The sequence below is a fragment of the Panthera tigris genome, chromosome C2 (assembly GCF_018350195.1).
Source record: "Panthera tigris isolate Pti1 chromosome C2, P.tigris_Pti1_mat1.1, whole genome shotgun sequence".
Lineage (NCBI taxonomy): Eukaryota > Metazoa > Chordata > Mammalia > Carnivora > Felidae > Panthera > Panthera tigris.
The window spans coordinates 132,960,685-132,979,480 of record NC_056668.1 but is presented as its reverse complement, the minus strand read 5'-3'; the positions used below and the strand labels follow the sequence as shown (position 1 = coordinate 132,979,480).

General features: G+C 40.7%; 1 protein-coding gene across 5 annotated transcripts in view; it reads right to left on the bottom strand.

Annotated features, from left to right (window-relative positions):
- Window positions 1–18,796, bottom strand: part of PLCL2 (phospholipase C like 2) — a 194,259-nt gene that overhangs the window by 56,154 nt on the left and 119,309 nt on the right. For all 5 annotated transcript variants that reach the window (XR_006222085.1, XM_007087351.2, XM_042998654.1 and 2 more), the window contains exons 2-3: window positions 14,954–17,440; window positions 12,004–12,207 (exon numbers count right to left, since the gene is read on the bottom strand). Coding sequence is in view for 4 of the 5 variants with exons in the window: in XM_007087351.2 (XP_007087413.2) it covers window positions 12,004–12,207; window positions 14,954–17,440 (2,691 nt within the window). In the remaining variant the exon portion in view is untranslated. The remainder of the gene's footprint in view (window positions 1–12,003; window positions 12,208–14,953; window positions 17,441–18,796) is intronic.

The window sequence follows — 18,796 nt, the reverse complement described above, 5'->3', positions numbered from 1 at the left end:
AGTCACAGAACATGTATCATGGATGTGGCTGTGCTCTAATATAACTTTGTTTTCAGACACTGAAATCTGAATTTCAAATGGTTTTAGCAAGTCATACAAGTATCATTTTTCTATCTTTTTCAGTCATTTAACATGTAAGAACCATTCTTCACTCTCAGACCATATGAAAACAGGCGGTTGCCAGTGCGGCCCACAGGCCACGGTTTCCCAACTGTGCCCTAACACGTTACAAGATGTATCATTTGGTGATATCGGACGAAAAGGGTTCAGGAGAACATAGCTCGATACGTTACTTGCACATTTTATCCAAGGCCATGAAAAAAATCAAGTCCAGCTAGTATTTTTAAAAGGATAAACGTATCTTATGATATATGCAAGCAAAGGAAAGCTTTGGTTATGGAGAATCCTAACATTGGTCAAAGACTTCCACCGACTCATAGCAAAGACAGAGAGCTCCGTTTCAGGAAATCAACTAAAAATCAGTTAAGTACCACCCTAGTACCATTTAGTTAAATACTCAAATAGCTACATCTCTTCACAAAGATAGGTTTGTTTACTTGTTTGTTTTTGCTTTTGGCACCAGATAAGTGATTTAAAAGCGAAAATCATTTGGTGCCCATATGATGATATAAAGATGTGTCACTCCACACGGCCATCCTGCCGTGAGGGGGTGTCGCGATTTTAAAGAAAACCAGAATAATCAAAGCTGATATCAAAGAAAATACTGGAATTAAAGATTTCTGCAAGTTGCTAAAGGATTTCCTATATAAAATCTACACATAAAAATCTAAACCATTTAGCCCTAAAGATGTGACTAATACTAAATGTAGTAGGGAAATAAATATTTGAAACTACCTAACATGTTATTTTTAAGTTCATTGGTAATTAAGCTTGTAGAGTTCAACTTAACTCTGAACACATCATATCGTCCACCCACTGAGTTTACCATGAGAGTAGTTTTCCTATGGTTCGGAATTTAAAATGCCCCAATTAAGTTAGAAAAGACTTCAAAGCCGTTGTTAAGTGCTATTTTTATTCCTGATAAATTCATGTGGTCATGAAATCAGATTTCTGATATTAAAGGTGGCTATTTCTGTGGGGTGAGTGGCATTAATTATTTTACAACAATATGGGGGAATAAAAGTGAACAGAATGAAAAACAGGAGCTGTTAAAAGAGAATGAGTGACAGTTTCTGTAATCCCCACCGAGAGAGAGGTGTCCGTGTGCAGAGGGCAGTCACCACCCAGGCTCGTGCAGACTAGAGAGGTTTGGTGAGGCTGAGGATGTGCACTCCTGCTCATACGAAAACAAGAAATAAGGAAGCTACACGCAGGGCTGATTTTTATTTCTCTCATGAGCATGAGGTCAAATGTACATATCAACAAAACATAGGCTTCAAATCTCATGTAGTGTCAAATGTTATCTATTACCCACATCTAGCTGTGGAGAAAAATCACTACCTCATTATTCAAAAGGCTGTGGAAAAACACCGTTAAAATTTTCTTTTCCAGTTCATAACCAGGGACATAAAAGGTCAGAAATGAATATACCCCTACTGCCCAAGAAAAGATGCCAGAAGATAGTTCAAGTAAGTGTCTAGAATTACATTTTCTCAAAAACAATTCTGAAATGGACGTTTTTTCATCTAAACTGGTTACTTCGATAGCTTCATTTTCATGGAGTTGGTTCCATTCAAATTATCCCATTTCTCAGAGAATTGTCTTCTAAAGTGCGATTGCACGTCCAAAGAGCATGTGCCCAAAACAGAGGAGCTCATCACTGCATTTACAAACAAGTCTGTGTATCACCACTAACAATTTTATACAAGTATCTGGTGTAACTTCAATCTTTTTAACTCAACTCCAAATTACACTTGCAACTGAATTTCTAAATGGAAAAGCATATCCCGTTCTAAACTACACAAAAATGGGTGGTAATAAATCAAGTTAATCGGTGAATGGATCTCACACTGAGAAAGTCAGGGAATGATACTGAAAACATCAAGATTCTAAACAATAAAAATCATATTATCACTGTAGTTTACATGCTTTCTAAACTTTAATCTGAAGATGGGCAATGGGACACAATGAAGTATTAAACAATTCATCCTTTTGATGAATCTTTGACCAAAAAATACTTCTGAACAGAAACTCTCATGTGTCATTCCTAATTGCTAATTGTAGCCAGCACTTTGAAGCCAGCACCGGTGGCAAACTATCTCCATTTCACTGTCTGGAGAACATTCTGAAGCCCAGATGGAGCTGGACACGAGGGCAAAGGCAGCCACTTCTCCGAGGTGGAATGGAGAACCGCCACAGGATTGGCTTCCCCAACTCCCCACCTGGTCAGAAACTGCCCCCGTTAGGAAAACTACTTAAGTTCAATGGTGAAGACGCATTTCCTCGGTCCTCCAGTGGAGTGTGGCCCAGGAAGTGCCTGGTGTTTCGAAGGGGTGCCCATACTTGGGGAGCTCCAGGGTTTCCATCTCAGGTCTCTGCAAGCTTACCGAGATGCAGATCAACACACTGGTTTCTCTTCCCAAGTAGCAGCTGGTAGCTAGCTGCAAGTTGAGGTGGCACAGCCACCTGTGTACCAACAGCAAAGGTTAGAAGCCAAGGAGTGACACAGCCGTGCGCTGGGTCCAAGGTTAGAGGATCAGAGGGTCCCCAAGCAAGGGGAGAAGCAGGCTGAACGCATCAGTGAGCTATGAAGTGCATGTTCTAGGTCAGCTGATCTTCATTTCTGTGAATCTAAAAGGATATGGAACTCACGAGCTGTGTAAAGACACACAGACTATCACGTGCTGGAAGACAATTAGGTTTTTTGTGTCTTTGATCATTGCTTTTCTGGTGAAAAAGGATTTCCACAAAAGAGGACAATCACACCCACAAAACTAGATGTAGAGATGGTACCATTCTGTGGACACTACAAAAATAATTCCAAGCTTTAAGATGTCAAACAGATTCTGGACACTGTAAAAACATTTTTTCTTTTAAGAGCTGTAGGTTATTAATAGTGTTTGATGGATGTTTTACTAGCAAATCAAAAATTCTGATTCTGGGAAACTTCAATTGCTAGAGGAATACATGACATACATGTCCTTAAAGTTATTTTTCTCTTCTTTTTCTCGCTTCACAATATTAGGCTTAACATAACTTCATTAATCCAAACACACCAAACGGATGCTACCAAGATGCTCTAAGAAGAATGTTATTGGCTTATAGCCAATAGCAAAGGTCACAGAGAACAATCTGGCTCTGTTTCTCTTGATGATCACAATCCCTTTAGCTAACAGGGTTCTTAAAGTTGTCACATCATAATTCTAACTCTACCTTCTGGCTCCTTTCCGGGTCTTTCTCTAGCTGGTATTTCAGGACCGTCTTTATAGCGATCCAGAAGATGTGCTGCAGGGGGGAGGGAAGCAGTGGGGAGGGAATGCTGATAACTGGGGGGGGGGGGGGGAGGGCACGGGGCTGCAGCAGGAACATAGGTGTTATGGGGAGAGCGTAAAGTTATTTTTTCCCCACATGTATGGTCATATTTTATAAACCATTTTGTGGTTGGTGGCGCCTGGATGGGAGGAAGAAAGGAGCAGTGAAGGAGAAGTGTCTCTTGAAGTCCTGAGTGACTGGAGGGAGCTATGAGATCCCTCCATGGCAAGAACCAGCCTTAAGGTGAATGGGGGTGAGGGAGAGGATGGCAAGCGTTAGAATGATGTTCTTTAGGGGCGCCTAGGTGGCTCAATCAGTTAAGCATCCTACTCTTGGTTTTGGCTCAGGTCATGGTCTCACAGTTCGAGAGTTTGAGCCCCACAGCGGGTTCCACGCTGACCATGCAGAGCCTGCTTGGGATTCTCTCCCACCTTCTCCCTCTCTGCCCCTCCCATGCTCTCTCTGTCTCAAAATAAAGAAAGAAAGAAAGAAAAAAGAATGATTCTTTAGTAAGAATACAGAAAGAACCCTTTTACAACCCACCCCCCTCCAGGCAACAAGTGGCCACTTTGTAGAGAAGCAGAGGGAAAGAAAGTGTGAGAGACTGAGCATTTACAGTCCAAAGTAGATGATTAAATCAATACAATGGATCAAGTTTACTAAGTGAATGAAAACTGAGGGATACCCACCTCCTTTCTGAAAGAGACAGGAAAGGTACATTTTTCTTTGCTACCTGAGTTGAGTGTGAAGTTTGCACTTATCTGCCACAGAGGCATAAGGTCATGTGAAGATGAACTGGCCACAGAAGTGAGAAGACCACAGTGCTACCTTCTCTGCTCAATGAACATTTATTTACTCACAGTCTAGTGGAAACAAAACATTTACTAAATAAATTAGGATAAGGAAACTAAATGCTTCCTCACCGTTTCGAAAAGCCACCAGTATACATCCTGACTGAGCAAAAGAACGGTGTATATTATTTACAGAGGAAGGAACGCTGTTTTAAATATGTGTACAGTCCTTTTATTTTTTTAATTTCCTGGAAGGGTTCTTGACAGAAAGAAGAACTTAGCAAACAACGCAAGGAGGCACCTTTACCCAATGCAGAAACCTGAAATGCTTCTGGTCAAGGCGAGACAATATTAAAAATAAACTTTGAAGAAATTACATAAGAGCAAAATCTAAAATGCAATGTGGAATTTGATGGGAACAGGTAATTCCTCTGTTCTTGGATAGGAAAAAAAATCACAATACTTCAATGATCTTAGTTTTATCAAAAATGTAGTGGTGTTCTCTTACATAAAGCATGGTTTAGAATGAAGTTCCCTAACTTTTCTGGAGCTTTAGGTTTCAGATTCAGTGAAATTAAGTGTTTGCAAAATAAGCAATCTAGCTCTGCCCCTTTAAAAAGCAAAAGAAAGGCTCTAAACAGAGAAGTAAAACAGCAGAGACTCACCAAATACATGGCCCCAAACCACTGCACAGCTCCCCTGGTGGCCTTCCTTCAAATGAAATCTACCCAAGAACTGCAGTGATTTCAAGAGCAGGCTCCCATTTCTCATTTGCCAATATGGTTAGACAGCTCCAACCATAATACTCTTTCCTAGCTTACTTCGAAATTTTAAATCAGACTGCTGGTACATCACATGCTACAGTGCTTGCTTAATACCGTTCATCATTTCTTGCCTGAAGACACCATCTGACAACACGTTGAACTCCATTAAGGTTTTCATGTCTGTCCTCCCAGAGAGTTCAGAGCTGGGTATCAGATTTCGTTGATAAAAATTGCTATACAATGAAGTCTCTCTTTCAAAGGTACTGTCAGCCCTTAAAATGCTATTCTTGTGTGTGTGTGTGTGTGTGTGTGTGTGTGTGTGTGTGCGCGCGCGCACGCGCACACACACGCACATAAGAATACTTCTGAATATGTGCTTCTCAGTTTCTGTGGAGACATGTAAGACTAGAAAACTGATCAGAAATAATCTATAGTCACCACTGTGTGCACACCTTGAAGCCCCATCTTCCAAAAGTTTCCCAGTCTCCCTGCATCTGATTACTGAGTGGCAGCCGCTGTATCTGATCTCATCACATGTGTGATGTTGTCACCACACTGTGTCTTTAACATTCCTTCTTCCTTCTATCTGCTTGGCAGCATGAACCATTTTGGAATAGCTCAGCTGTATGGTTTTGATGACTCCACAGAAACTGCTTTTGGACACATCACTGGCTGGACCTCCCCTGTCACTGAATTAGACTATAGCCTTTGGGTTTCTGATCTTCCCTCTGCAGGATATACCCACCTTTCCTACACACACATATACACACATACCTACACACACACATCTAAGCTCAGTCTTATCCCAAAGCATAATATTCCATCGGGTCTTTTTTCTATAGTTACAAAAGTTGGAAAGGTTGACACCTTCAATTAAAAGAAGCTTTTGATGTTAAGTTCTGAGGCAGTAGAGTGATAAAGAGAGCCACAAAGGAGATGGGATCAATAGCAGCCTTATTACAGATCATCTCTGGCTCGGTCCAGATGGGCCAACTCCATTAATTATGAAGTGTGATTTATCTCTTCACTGCATTAAGCAGTGGTAAGACAAAATACGTGAAATCATACCAACAAGATAAAGCAGAGTGCTCCTGATGTTGGGTGCTAATTGCTAACGTGTCATTTCACATGTTTTATTTAAAGAAACTGTTTTTTTTTTTTTCAAAGAAATACTTAAAGTAATGAGTTAGAAGGGACTCTTCAGTAATTTATACAAAAACACTCAGAGAGCAAATAATATCCTCCTAAACAGAGCATGGGGTTCCTCCCGTTTAACACTAAAAAAACCCACTATTGTCTACTGGATAAATGGATTCCTCAGAGTATGCTTTCTTAATTAAATAATAAAGCAATTAAAATAAAGACTTTTGTGAAGCTGCAAAAGATTGAAACAGACTAATTTTAAATAGAAAGTCGATACAAAGGTACTGCAATGGTAAGAATGAATTTCTAGATAATCTCTGAATAGACAGGGGCTGCCCAAGTGTCCACCGCTGTGCATCTGGACAGCCCTACTGCCTGGAACAGAATCAGCCATTATTTTTTTGTACGTTTTCTTCTTTTCATTGCCTACAACTTCGTCTTCAATTTAACTACAATGACCAAAATGTATTCCATATTCCATATTAGAAAACCATAGCTTGAAAAATCAAGGAAATACGTTTTTTCTTTAAAAAGTTGTACTAAGAATCCCTTAATGCGAGAGCCATCTTCTTAACAAATTTTAGATGTACAACACGTTTCTGTTGACTAGTGGCATGATGCTGTGTGGCTAATGCCAGTCTCTAGTTTTAGGACCTTGACTCTTTGAGATAACTCACCCAAGGGAATCATGTAGTACTTATCTTTCAGTGTCTGGCTTATTCTACTTTGAATACTATCCCCAAAGCCCAGTGGAAAAAAACATTTAAGGAGAACTTTCTTTTTATGGAACACTGCCAATGTTTTCTTTCTAAAGAGGGAAGGCGTTGACGCCTTGGTCTCTATATTTTAGGACAGATCTCACAAAAATTTAGAAACTTCTAGTCTGAAATCTGAAACTAATAAAAAAAGAGAGCTAGAGAGCGGAATGATGACTTTCATCAATATTAAAAGGGTGGTAAAAATCACTTTCATTTAAAATGACTATGAGTTAGATCACTGATATTGGTGGGAGGGGAAGGTTGAGCCTTGAAATGCCAGTACAGATACAATCTTAAGGGCACGATATATCATAAAGAATATCCAGGCATTCACTAGAATGTCTTAAACTCAGGTTACAAAATCCTTATTTTCTCCCACCAGGCTTTTTTTTTAAAGTTTATCTACCTACCTACCTACCTACCTATCTAAGAGAAACAGAGTGCAAGTGCATCAATAGGGGAGGGGTAGAGAGAGAGAGAGACAGACAGAGAATTCCAAGCAGTTTCCACACTGTTAGCTCAGAGTCTGACACGGGGCTTAATTCCGCAACCATGGGATAATGACCTGAGCTGAAATCAGGAGTTGGACACTTAACTGAGTGAGCCATGCAGATGTCCCGAACAGCTTTTAATTACATGAGAGAACAAGCTCAATCTTAACATTTAATTGTGAAGAGTGAATGCATTCAAGTTCATTTACATAAATTTTAAGTAAAATATTTAAATGTTTTGTTTTCTGAAGTAATAACATAACAGATATGTTCAGATGCCTATAGCCAGATTTCTTTGAGCGGAATTTGATCTAACTATTGAAATAGTCTTCCTTAGTTTAAGCTCATTGAATCTCCCTTTTACTATACACCGAAGTATGAAATATGAATTATTTTCCGTCTTCATGAGGAACAGGAATCAGGAACGAGTTACCTCTTACTTTGAGAGCCCCACATGAACAACTTTGGATTATTATTATCGAAGATATCTGGGCTTTAGCTGTATATTGATCATTCATCTACATTCCACACATGGCTAATTTTCCTGATCTGGATTGCGGAAAAAAAAAATGGACAAAGAGACTCTTCGGGCTCTAAACCTAGTTCTGCCATTAATTTGATGTGCCACAGGGTTTCCATTTAATTATCTGTAAAATGAAGGCACTCATCATGTGTTCTCTGAGCTGTCTTTTGCTCTAACCCTCTTATAGTCTATAATACCCAAGTCTGAGCTTGGCCCTGTACTGTTGCTCAGAAATGTGCAGGAATGACCACAGTCCAAACGTTAATTTCCCAGATGTGCTTCCACATTTCTGAGCATGTTTCACTCTGTGAACTCAGCTTTCAACAGCCTACTTTTTATCATCTCTACCTGTTGAAATGTGACTCATTCTTAAAGGTCTAGCTCAAAGGCCAATATTTCTCTGAAGTTTTCCTAATTCCTATACCTGAAACTGACCATTGTTGCCCACAAATATCCAAATAATTTGTTTACATATTTAAAAATATCTATTAGGTATCATTTTACTCTCTATGGATACACTTTATCTCTTCTATTAAATTATAAACATCTCAAGGGAAGAAAAGGCTTATTTGTCTGACAACACATGGACATTCCCACTCTCCATACCAGTCCAGTCCCTATTTTCAACAACCCCCACCCCTGATCTGCCTAGTCTAAGAAGGCAGATCTTCTTCCTCTACTCCTGAATGGCTTTGACATCTGCTTTGACTCATGAATGGCTTTGACCCAGGGTTAAACGTCATCATTTCCAGGACCCAAGAAGTTACCACAAATAGGGCAAAAACACAGTTTGGGCAGATTTAAAAACCCATTTGTTGGTGGTAATCACAGGAGCCATTAGGACAATCCAGGGGCTATGGAGAGGGTGACCATACAACTAATTATCTAAACAAAGACACTTCTAAGAGTTAAAGGGAAAATTAGTAATAATGATTCTGGGATAACAGGTGTACCAGCAGGAAAGCCAAGACGTGTGGCCACCCTACACCTGGGCATTCTTTTCTAGCCTCCAGAGTGGCTTATATGTTGTTCACATTTCCATGGCCAATTCCTTCTCTGCATTCTCCTTTTTCACAAAGCAACTGGCATATTTCTGATATACTGGTTTATTAATAAGAGTTTAGACACTGAAAAGTAATCACAGTCGTGATAGCATAAATAAATATCTGTACACTCAAGACAGGCCATGTCATGGCCCTGCCCTTCCCAGAGGGAAGGCAGTGTAGACTGGCAATGACATAGGACTTCTGGAGGGGATTTCTCACACTATTTTTACTTCTCACCTGGAGGCTTCAAAGTATAAATGGGAAGTCAATGAAATGAAGTAAGATCTTATTCCCAAGGTTAATTTTGGGTAAATCTCAATATAACATTACAAAAATAAAGAGCTCTATTTAAAGTTATAGGCTGTCCAAGGCCTTAGTACACTTCCCATTGATATTCTTTTATCTAGCTTTAGTCCATTAATTGCCACAAGGTGAGAAACCATTAAGTTACTTATAAAAGGACTAAAAAACATTACAAGAGTTATTGCTATAGCAATATTACAGGTTTTAAAATTCAAATTATAATAATCTGAACTTACTTTTAAATATTTTATAGCGTAGCTTTTCAGATGGGAGTTAAAACAGAACAAATCAATAGAGCTAGGGGTATAATACAGCAGAGCTATTTCAATTAAACATTATGTAAGAGTAATTCCACAATTTAAAAACTTTCAACAAGCTAAAACATTCTGTCTTATCACTTCTGCAACCACACTACTGTAAAGTTATGTGCAGACAAGAGTTACGCAATAAGAGTTATCATTTACAAGCCCAGGAAGAGGAAGGGGCAGGGAACCAAGAACACTGAGTGATTCCTGTGCCAAATACGGTGATAGGTGCTGTGAGGTTGCCCGCGTCCATACAACTCTTGACCACGAACCCTGAGAACCTCCTGCTCAGGGTCAGCACTCAGCCCCTGGACTAGGTCCTGGGACCTAACCCGTGTTCCGTCCACCCTGTTATCACCTACATGGGGTACCACCACCCCAACTCTCAGGAAGTCCCTGTTAAAAAGGTTACCATGAAGAAATGTCACTGTATGACTGCCACAGAGATCAGGGTCTAAGTCATGTTAGATTTTGGTGAACAAAATAGGTCTACAAAATGTCTGACAGTTTTATTTGTTGCTTCAGGTTAAGAAGCATTTACACACATCAGCTACTTCTTCTGGCCCCTCCTCATGAAACTTGAGGAGGTGGGAACTAATTAGGTGGCCTCGGTCACAGCATGAAAGAGCTCTTCAAACTTTCCCATTTTTACCTCTTCTATCTTTCCTTTTTTTTTTTTTTTTTTTTTTGGCCACAAAGGATCACAGCATAAGCTTCTTGTTTTGCTCCCCAGCTGCCTCCTACCTTCTAGTTGACTGCACGGCTCCCTGAGGACAAGGGAGATTCATGTTCATTCTTGTGACTCCTGGGACACCCAACATAGTGCTCCCCCCAGGGTTTAGATGCATTTGCCCCTGGCCTTCGTCCTTTCTTCAGGTTGACTGCCACTCTCTGTAGTTTGCTTGCAGTGTCCACTGTTAGGCCCTTTATATCTCTTACACTACCATGAACTCTAAGCTAGAAATAGTAGGGACTAATTCGCATCTGCAGCTACTGCACAGGAATCTAGGAAAAAGCTCACAAATCACCTTTTTAAGGTAATGAACTGATAAGCCGTTTTAAAATATTGTGTTCTACTGACTTGTACCTCCAGATTTTATTTACCTGAAGACTCGAGTGAATACGGTCAAGAAGTGAAGAAGATCAAGAGCAAAAGGTATCTCAAACGTTTGTTTTTAGAAACAGTACGCCATGGTCAAGTCGATTTGTGAAACGGGGCATACTGTATCTATCGCCCTCTTGGGGACTCACTGTGTTAGCAAATAAAAGGCCCCAAGAAGTCCTGCAGTAAAGACATAGGATTAATTTTGTTCAAAGCAGTATTTCCCCAAATTATTTCACCACGGAACCCTTTCTCCCAAGTGACATTTACTCATATCCTAAGAAACCAAGGTTTCTCTGAACACACTGTGGGAAATGCTGACCTAACGTGCTGTCTCTTTCCTTTGAATTGTAGAAATCCCTCCAAACTAAAGCTTTTAGATCAATTTACAGAACAGTCAAAAATATTTCTGTTAGGGTTTATGATGCAAATCCCATTTCATCTTTAACACAGCAGGCTACATCAGATGAAGCCTAGGGTTCTGTGGTCTTAGCTCATGCATTTCATGTGGAGGACGTAGTGGGTGTGGCCTCTTACCTCTGAGCACCCTGAGGAGCAAAGGCGGACAGCCTGGCCAATGTGGGAGAGGGCTGCCCAACAACACCGAACCTCACAGGCTGTAAGAGCAACAGCCAGCACTCACGAGTTCTGACAGCCTCCACTACGTTGTGAGCGTGAAAACAGTGGTGTTCACCCACTAATTCTCCCTTAGAGCTATGCAAAGCCGGAAAACACAATAAGAGCAGGATGTGATTATGAAAATGCAAGATCTATGTAAACACAAAAATGTAATATTCTAGCTATCCTGAGGATACCTCATTAACGTTAAGTTGATTACAAATTACAGGTATCTCAGAGAAGCTGCTGTAAGGGAGGAAAGCATCAAACATTATAATCATGTGATGGAAGAAATTGCCCCTAATGGTGTTTAAAACTTATTTTAGAAAAAATTAAACTTCTCACTTTTACCAGTCTGAAAAATGAAAACAAAACAAAACTGAGCAAATTTTCTCTGATTGCAGAGAAATATGAAAAAAAAATTCCTTGCTATGTATGTGTAGAAAATAGTGTATGCTTTAGAAATCAATTCAGATATATTCTTGAAAAGCTAACGACTATTTAATCCAACTGAGAGAAGTGTTTCTGAATCCTGCTTTCTAAAACAACAACAAAAGAGTAAGCTCTTTCATATACAGTGAAGTCAGAGGAATAATTTTTCCAACACAGGCACATGAAGCATGAAATAGGAAAGCACATCTTAACAAGAGCGCCTAAGTATGTCTGGTGTATTGTCTTAAGATGTCTCTCTCACTCGGGCTCCATAAAAGTACAAACAACAACTCACCATGTCGTAAGTTGTTACAATCTTCTTTAGAACCTCAGGCACGATTCCCTGCAACTCCATCGTGGGATACTGCTCGCTAAGATTCAGGACCACGAGGGGTGTGTTATCAGCTCCCAGAAAGCGGGGAGATACCGCCAACATGCACTGCATGAGATTGGCCACAGAGGAGAGGCCACACAGCTCTTTGAATGACACCACTGCATTCTGTTAAGAGGAAAGAAAGGAGGCACTTTGTAATTAACCAGAGGCCTTAATTTCTCACGGATATTTTACTTGATATACTTGATTATATTTGAACTGCCTGATACAATGGTTATTAACAATGTTATGACAGAATTAGCTAATGATTATTTTATTCCAGGAAAAATTGGCTATTTTCCAAAGTAAATACAGTTATAGACATTTGCAATACCAATTTATCAGAAGTAAAATTCTTCTGAAGGGTAAAGCCTCTTTTCCGATCAAAGTTCACAGTGGTGCTAAGTCTGGAATGCAATCATGAGCAAACAAAAAGAATGGCTTCTGTACTCAAAAAAGGTAAAGAAAAAAAAATCAGGTTTGAAGTAAGTGTCAAATATGTTAGCCATCAGAAAGGGAAAAGGGTATTTGTGAGACAGAAACTTGAATGTCTCTCATCTGGTTATGCCGGCTCCAAATCTAAAGGAATTTTTTTTTGCGGGGGGGGGGGGTGCGGTTTAAACAACAAATTTATTATCTCACTTATGGAGGCTAGAAGTCCAAGATCAAGGTTTTGATATGGTCTGTTCCTCTGAGGGCATAAGAAAGTCTGCTCTATCTCTGCTTCTTAGCTTTGAAAGTCATATAAAGATGAAGGCAGTGATCTGCCAGCCAAGGGATGCCAAAGATGGCCAGTAAACCACCAGAAAATTGAAAGGAATTGTGAGGGCACTGCAGTTTACTGGGGAGGCCTGCCCACCAGGAGACTGTCCCTATTAGTGTGCCCACCGATTTCAAGGTTTTGCCATTAAAATTTCCGTTAAAGAAAACCTCTTGAGAGTGTAAAACACCATAAGCTGGCATTCTTTGAGCACTTACCAAGTGCAAAGCTACAGTGGGCATGCTTACTATGTACTACCTCCTCTAATTCTCTCAAAGAGGCACGCAGTGGGTGAAGAAACTGAGTCTCGGCTGTACCCTCTCTGTTATTTCTCTGAGGACACACGGCTGGTAAGTGAAGGAGTCAAGATTTTGCCTGATTCCGCCGATGTTGAGACCTATGCTTTGAATCACTATGCTATAACAACAGGTACATCCTAACCAGAATAGGACTTATTCCAGACACACATGGGGTCCCTATCTGGGCACGGTGGCCAGAGGGGAGGAGTCGGGCCTTCCAAGTCCTGTGCCTTCTGCTCTCAGATACCCCAGTCTTAGAAATGAGTAGCACTTTGCTTTAGATTTAAACATTTTCTTATTAGTAGCTCTTTAAACATGGACATCAAACTCAATGTCATTTTGCTCAAAATCACCTGTATGTCGACTGCTTGTGACAATAAACCACGGCTGTGATATCGACAGCAGGGTCTCCCAATAACTCCATCACACCTTCCTGTTTTATTTTCTTCACAGCCCTTGCTTGTGTCTGCAACTGACCTATGTGCTCATTCACCTACCTGCTCACGGTCTGATTCCCTCCCCCACTGCCCACTCCCAACTAAAGGGATCGCTTGTTCACAGCTGCGTCCTCCTGGCCCAGACGGCATGCCTGGCAGGTGCTCGTTAAGCCCCGCCACCGACTGCCCTGTCGGGGTCAGTGCAGACACGCAGCTCTGGAAACAGGATGTTCGAGCTCTGGAGAACCTTCACGGGAAGGCTGTGTCACACACACAACAGCAGCCCTGTGGCAGGGGACCGTGTGGCTTGCTCAGAGCTGAGGGTTTACCAAACCATTTTCACCCTGAGAAACAGGGAAAAGCCCTTTGGATTTCTGTTATGCTTTTACTCGGAGAGAAAGAGAATAAAATTTCTCCATTGTGGTAAGGTCTTTTTAGTAATGAGGTATCTATAACATCAGTACAGGGTTGAAATCTGAATATTCTGAATCAGGTTTACTTGCTGGTGGCATTCTTCTCATAATGGTTATATATATATATATGTAAAATCAATTGATACATTATATATATAATACATATATATACACATATATAACACACATATATATAATACAAACACATGCCGAGCAGCTACCACAGATGTGGCTCTCTCACACACTGGGCCGGGTTAGGGCCGCTTAGCTCTGTGAGGCAGGCCTTAGTATATTGCTGGACGTGTGGACGATCCTTAATTACACATTAATTCCTGATTGCTTTTAGTGATTATACAGTTTTGAGGTAATTATTATCTTAGACTTCTAATAAATATAGATGCCACATGTCTTTTACTTAAACAATAGCTGTCCTCTAAAATCAAGAGGAGGCTCAAAACACAAATGCAATGGCTCACTTAAGGGCTTGCTATTTTCCTAGCACTGTAGCTCCAGAAGAAAGGACTGGAACCTGTCCCTTTTATTTTGGTAAGTCCTCAAAGTGTGCTCCAGCTAAAGATAATAAAGATTATTTATTCAGAAAAACCAGAGATTCCCATGTACATTCTTAGAAAAAAAAATGGGGATCCGTTAAGCAGACAAGGACTAGGATTAACAAGGACTAGGATATGGTTATGTGAGACAGCAAATTTATTTTAATATTAATAAAATTTCATTTCATTTCAATAAAAATGGATTCTAATACATTATCAATATTTTCAATACCAACTACAGTTTTGGAAATTTAAATGATAAAAAAAAATGAGACTAGTGGTAAATGGTCTAATAGCGAATTGGAATTTACAAATTATTTAAAATCAAACACAGTATTATAAAAACAAACCCTTCCAAAGCCTTCAGTGTGAAGAAAAGCCGTTGAGTAAATACTTAACCACAAGAACGTACCTGCATGTTCTCTCTCAGATCTGTGGCATCCCGTATAGGGGGCTGGGCATTCTTGAACACCTCATCTACAGTTTTAATCCACAATGTTCTTAAAGATGCATATTCCCTGGATTTCTTCCCTTTTCTCACAGAAAGGCCCCTTTTATGTGGTTTCCCTCCTCCTCTTCGGTTAGTAATGGCCACGTGGACAAACAAAGAAGCGTGTGCTAGGACCTCTCCAGTCAGTGACTGCAAGGGGACGTGGCGGTAGCCTGTCTGTAAACATTCAAAGGGGATTGTGTACTGACCAATGAACTCATCCCCGATGTAGTCATCATCTAGTACAACAAAGCGCACCATGGCCAGTTCAGGGAGGTTGATTTGAAATTCAAAGCTTTCATCAAAAATGGGAGCATCCCCATTCTGGTGCACTGTTTTTGTCCTTTGTTCCGCACAGTCGGCAGGGATTCCGTGAATTTCCACATAGACGTAAGGATCCACTACATCACCTTTGGCACCTGATCCTTTGGGTTTGGGAAAGTTCTGCCCGCTAATGATTTTAATGTGAAGAAGCTGAGGTGAAACCCCAGGGACGGAGTCCTTTGTGTTGGCACTGAAGAAAGACACTTCCTCCCTCATGATGGCCGGCCGAAGGACATAGCCGCAGTTCCCATTCTGCCTGAACCAGCCAATATTCAGGTCCATCATCAGGCCTGGGGTCTGAAAGTTCATGGCTACGATCTGACAACCACACTTCCAAAAGTCTTGAGGGTTCATGTTACTGGAGTCAATTCTCATGGGGCTGGGGAAAACCCTAGCAAGGAAACGTTTGTTGTAATTTACAAAGTCCCCTGGATTCTCATTGGCATATTTGCTGGCAAGCACTTCGTTAAATGAACACACTTCCCAGTACTTCTGCACCTGAAATGACACCTGAAATTCTTTGAACTGAACCGACTTGCAGATGCTCACCAGTTCAGACAGTTCTTTACATAGCTGAAATCGCTTCACAGGCACATTGTTGGGCTGCTCCACGTTCTCCTTTCCCATCCTCTGAGACATTTCTGCTCCCTCATCTTCATCAGTAACATCCCCTTCTACGCCTGAGCAATTTGAGGACAGCTTCTTGGCTTTAATTAGTATCCTCCCCTTCAGGACATCTGGGGATGGCAAATAAGATTCCTCCACATTGGGTGATGTTGTATAGAGCTTGTCTCCTAAAATTTTCTTCATGTGCTGAACCATTACCTTCTGCTGTTTAATAGAACAGTGATTTTCTAAACATAAGATAAGAGGATACTCTGAAGCAAAGAATGCGTACTTGTTAATAATATCAATGACACTGCGGAAGACTATCTGAGAGGTCATGGTGTGGCCCGTGTAAATTACAGGTTCATTATCTGGCCCGTCCCATACATCTAACTCAACACTCCGGCAACCCATTTTAAGAGCTCGGATGTATCCCGTGATATCAGAGGGACCTCGGAACTGATCCTCTATTAAGTATGTATTATGAGATGAGTTTATAAAGTAATGAGACAAAGGTTGCTTCATATCTTGACAGACCTTCTTATGTTCCGGATCAAATATATAACAGTCAGGTGACATAAGGTAGTTAGTGAACCCATCTATGGAAAGCCAGCCCTTTTCCTTACCTTCTTTGGATGGCTCATATTTGTGAATAATCTCAAGGCTAATTTCCTCATTTATATGTGCCACACCCTGTTCTGCCTCAAGAAACATCATAAGGTCCTTGGTATCAAGAAATTCTTTATTGCTTGAAAACTGAACTAAAAGGAAATAAATTTCAGGTCTGGTACAAAGCTCATGGAAAACCTCAACAAATTCTTCCTTTGTGACTTCAGTACCAGCTTTGTCCTTGGATTTGTGCAATTCTTTGAACTTGAGCTCAATTTTGCTAGTTTTTAAACCGGGATTGAGGTTTCTGATGCACTGCACAGCATTACACAGAGTTATATGTCCAAGGTCTTCTACATCAATTTCACTAAACATGTGTGAAACCCAAGAAGTCCTCATGTTGTCTTGGCTACTTTCTAACATATCAAGTGTATGTTTTCCATAAGAAATTAGGTACCGCAGTCCCGTAACCCAGATGTTCGCAACATCTGCAGAGTTGGCAACCAAATCAAGTGACTCATAATTCTCTCCGTATATGACTGAAAATGCGCAGTCTTCAGATATCTGGTCAGAAATGCCATTGCTGCGGAATATGTCTGTATTTTTTCCCGTCCTCACTTCCTTAATGGATTTAATGTCAATCTTGGCTTTCTCAGAATCCTTCTTAGATGGCTCCCACCTCAGGCTCTGCATGTCGGCATCCAGTAAAAAATACCTGTGGTAAATCCTGGAGTTGGAGCGAACCTTTTTGAGTTCTGAACCCTCAACCATCGAATTGATGCAATCACTTGCACTGCTGATCTTCTTCTCTGTTGGCATGCTACTAAACGAGACTGTCTTCTTCCGTTCTCTTTTCTGTTTTGTACCATCCTGGGAGAAAAAAATAGTGTATAAGAATAACATAAACACAGGCATCTATGTTCAAGACTAGGAATAAAAATTAAATTTTTTAGGGGCTCCTGGGTGGCTCAGCTGGTTAAGTGTCCAACTCCTGATCTTGGCTCCGGGCATGAGCTCATGGTTCATGAGACTGAGCCCTGCGCTGGCCTCTGTGCTGATAGCACTGAGCCTGCTTAGGCTTCTCTCTCTACTCTATCTCTGCCCCTTCCCCCCCCCCTCTTCCCCGACACACACGCATGCTCTCACTCTCTGTCTCTCTCTAAATAAATAAACATTTAAAAAAATTAAATTTCTTCAAGAAAATCATTCTGTTAAGATTTCCTATTGAATGTTCTGTAATAAATGATACTCAATCACTTACAGAGCTGAGAAGGGGCCCTGGAGTTTACAGCCTAATATAAACAAGTAAAAAAAAAATCATTATTGAATAATTGCAGTCCGTGGGTGTCAAAAAACACAATTTCAATAATACACAATGAAATCCTGTACAGAGAGCTGGCTACATAATTTTCAGAGCTCAGGGAAAAATGAAAATGCAGGACTCCTTGTCCAAAATCATTAAGAATTTTAAGGTGACAGAAGAGCATTAAGCCAAAGTGCAGGACCATTCTGAGTGTGGGGCCTGCACAACCGCACAGGTCATACACCCACAAAGCAGGCTCTGCGTGTGTGCACATCTCCCATACTCGTGTTTCTCAAAGGGCTGTCACCACACCACTTGCCTCACAACCACCTGGGTTACTGATTAGAAAGCAGATCCCTAGGCTCAGGGAATCAGATCTCCAAGGGTTAGTGCCCAGGAATTTGCATTGTAGGTAACACTCTGGGTGATGGGGATGCATACTAAAGTTTGAACACCACTTCCTGACCACTTGTACACACTAAGATGTCTAGACATTTCTGGAAACTATATATGCCAAAAGACCAGACAGAGCTAAGTAGTGACCACTAAATTGTGTGTTAAGTGAGTAGACACTGAAATCCCAGCAGAGATTCCTGGCTCATCAGAGTCTCCTATTAGATTAGTCACGGTTCTAAAGACTTCAGATAGGTATGGTTTTACTGTTGTGGGGGTAATGAATCTGTCGGAGGCCTAGATTATAGCTGAGGGTGCTTCTAAATTCTAGAGTTGGGTTTATTAAAGTCTACTAGCATGCACCAGGCTAGTGCTTAGGACAATGTCACCTAGGTACTTCCAATATCAACAGGTTATTAACACTATCAAGTGAAAAACTTTCGGCAGCATCTATTTCTAAAGAAGTCTGTATTACCAACGGCACACCCCTTAACTTTCTCGCACAGTGTAACACGTGCCCACCTTAAGAT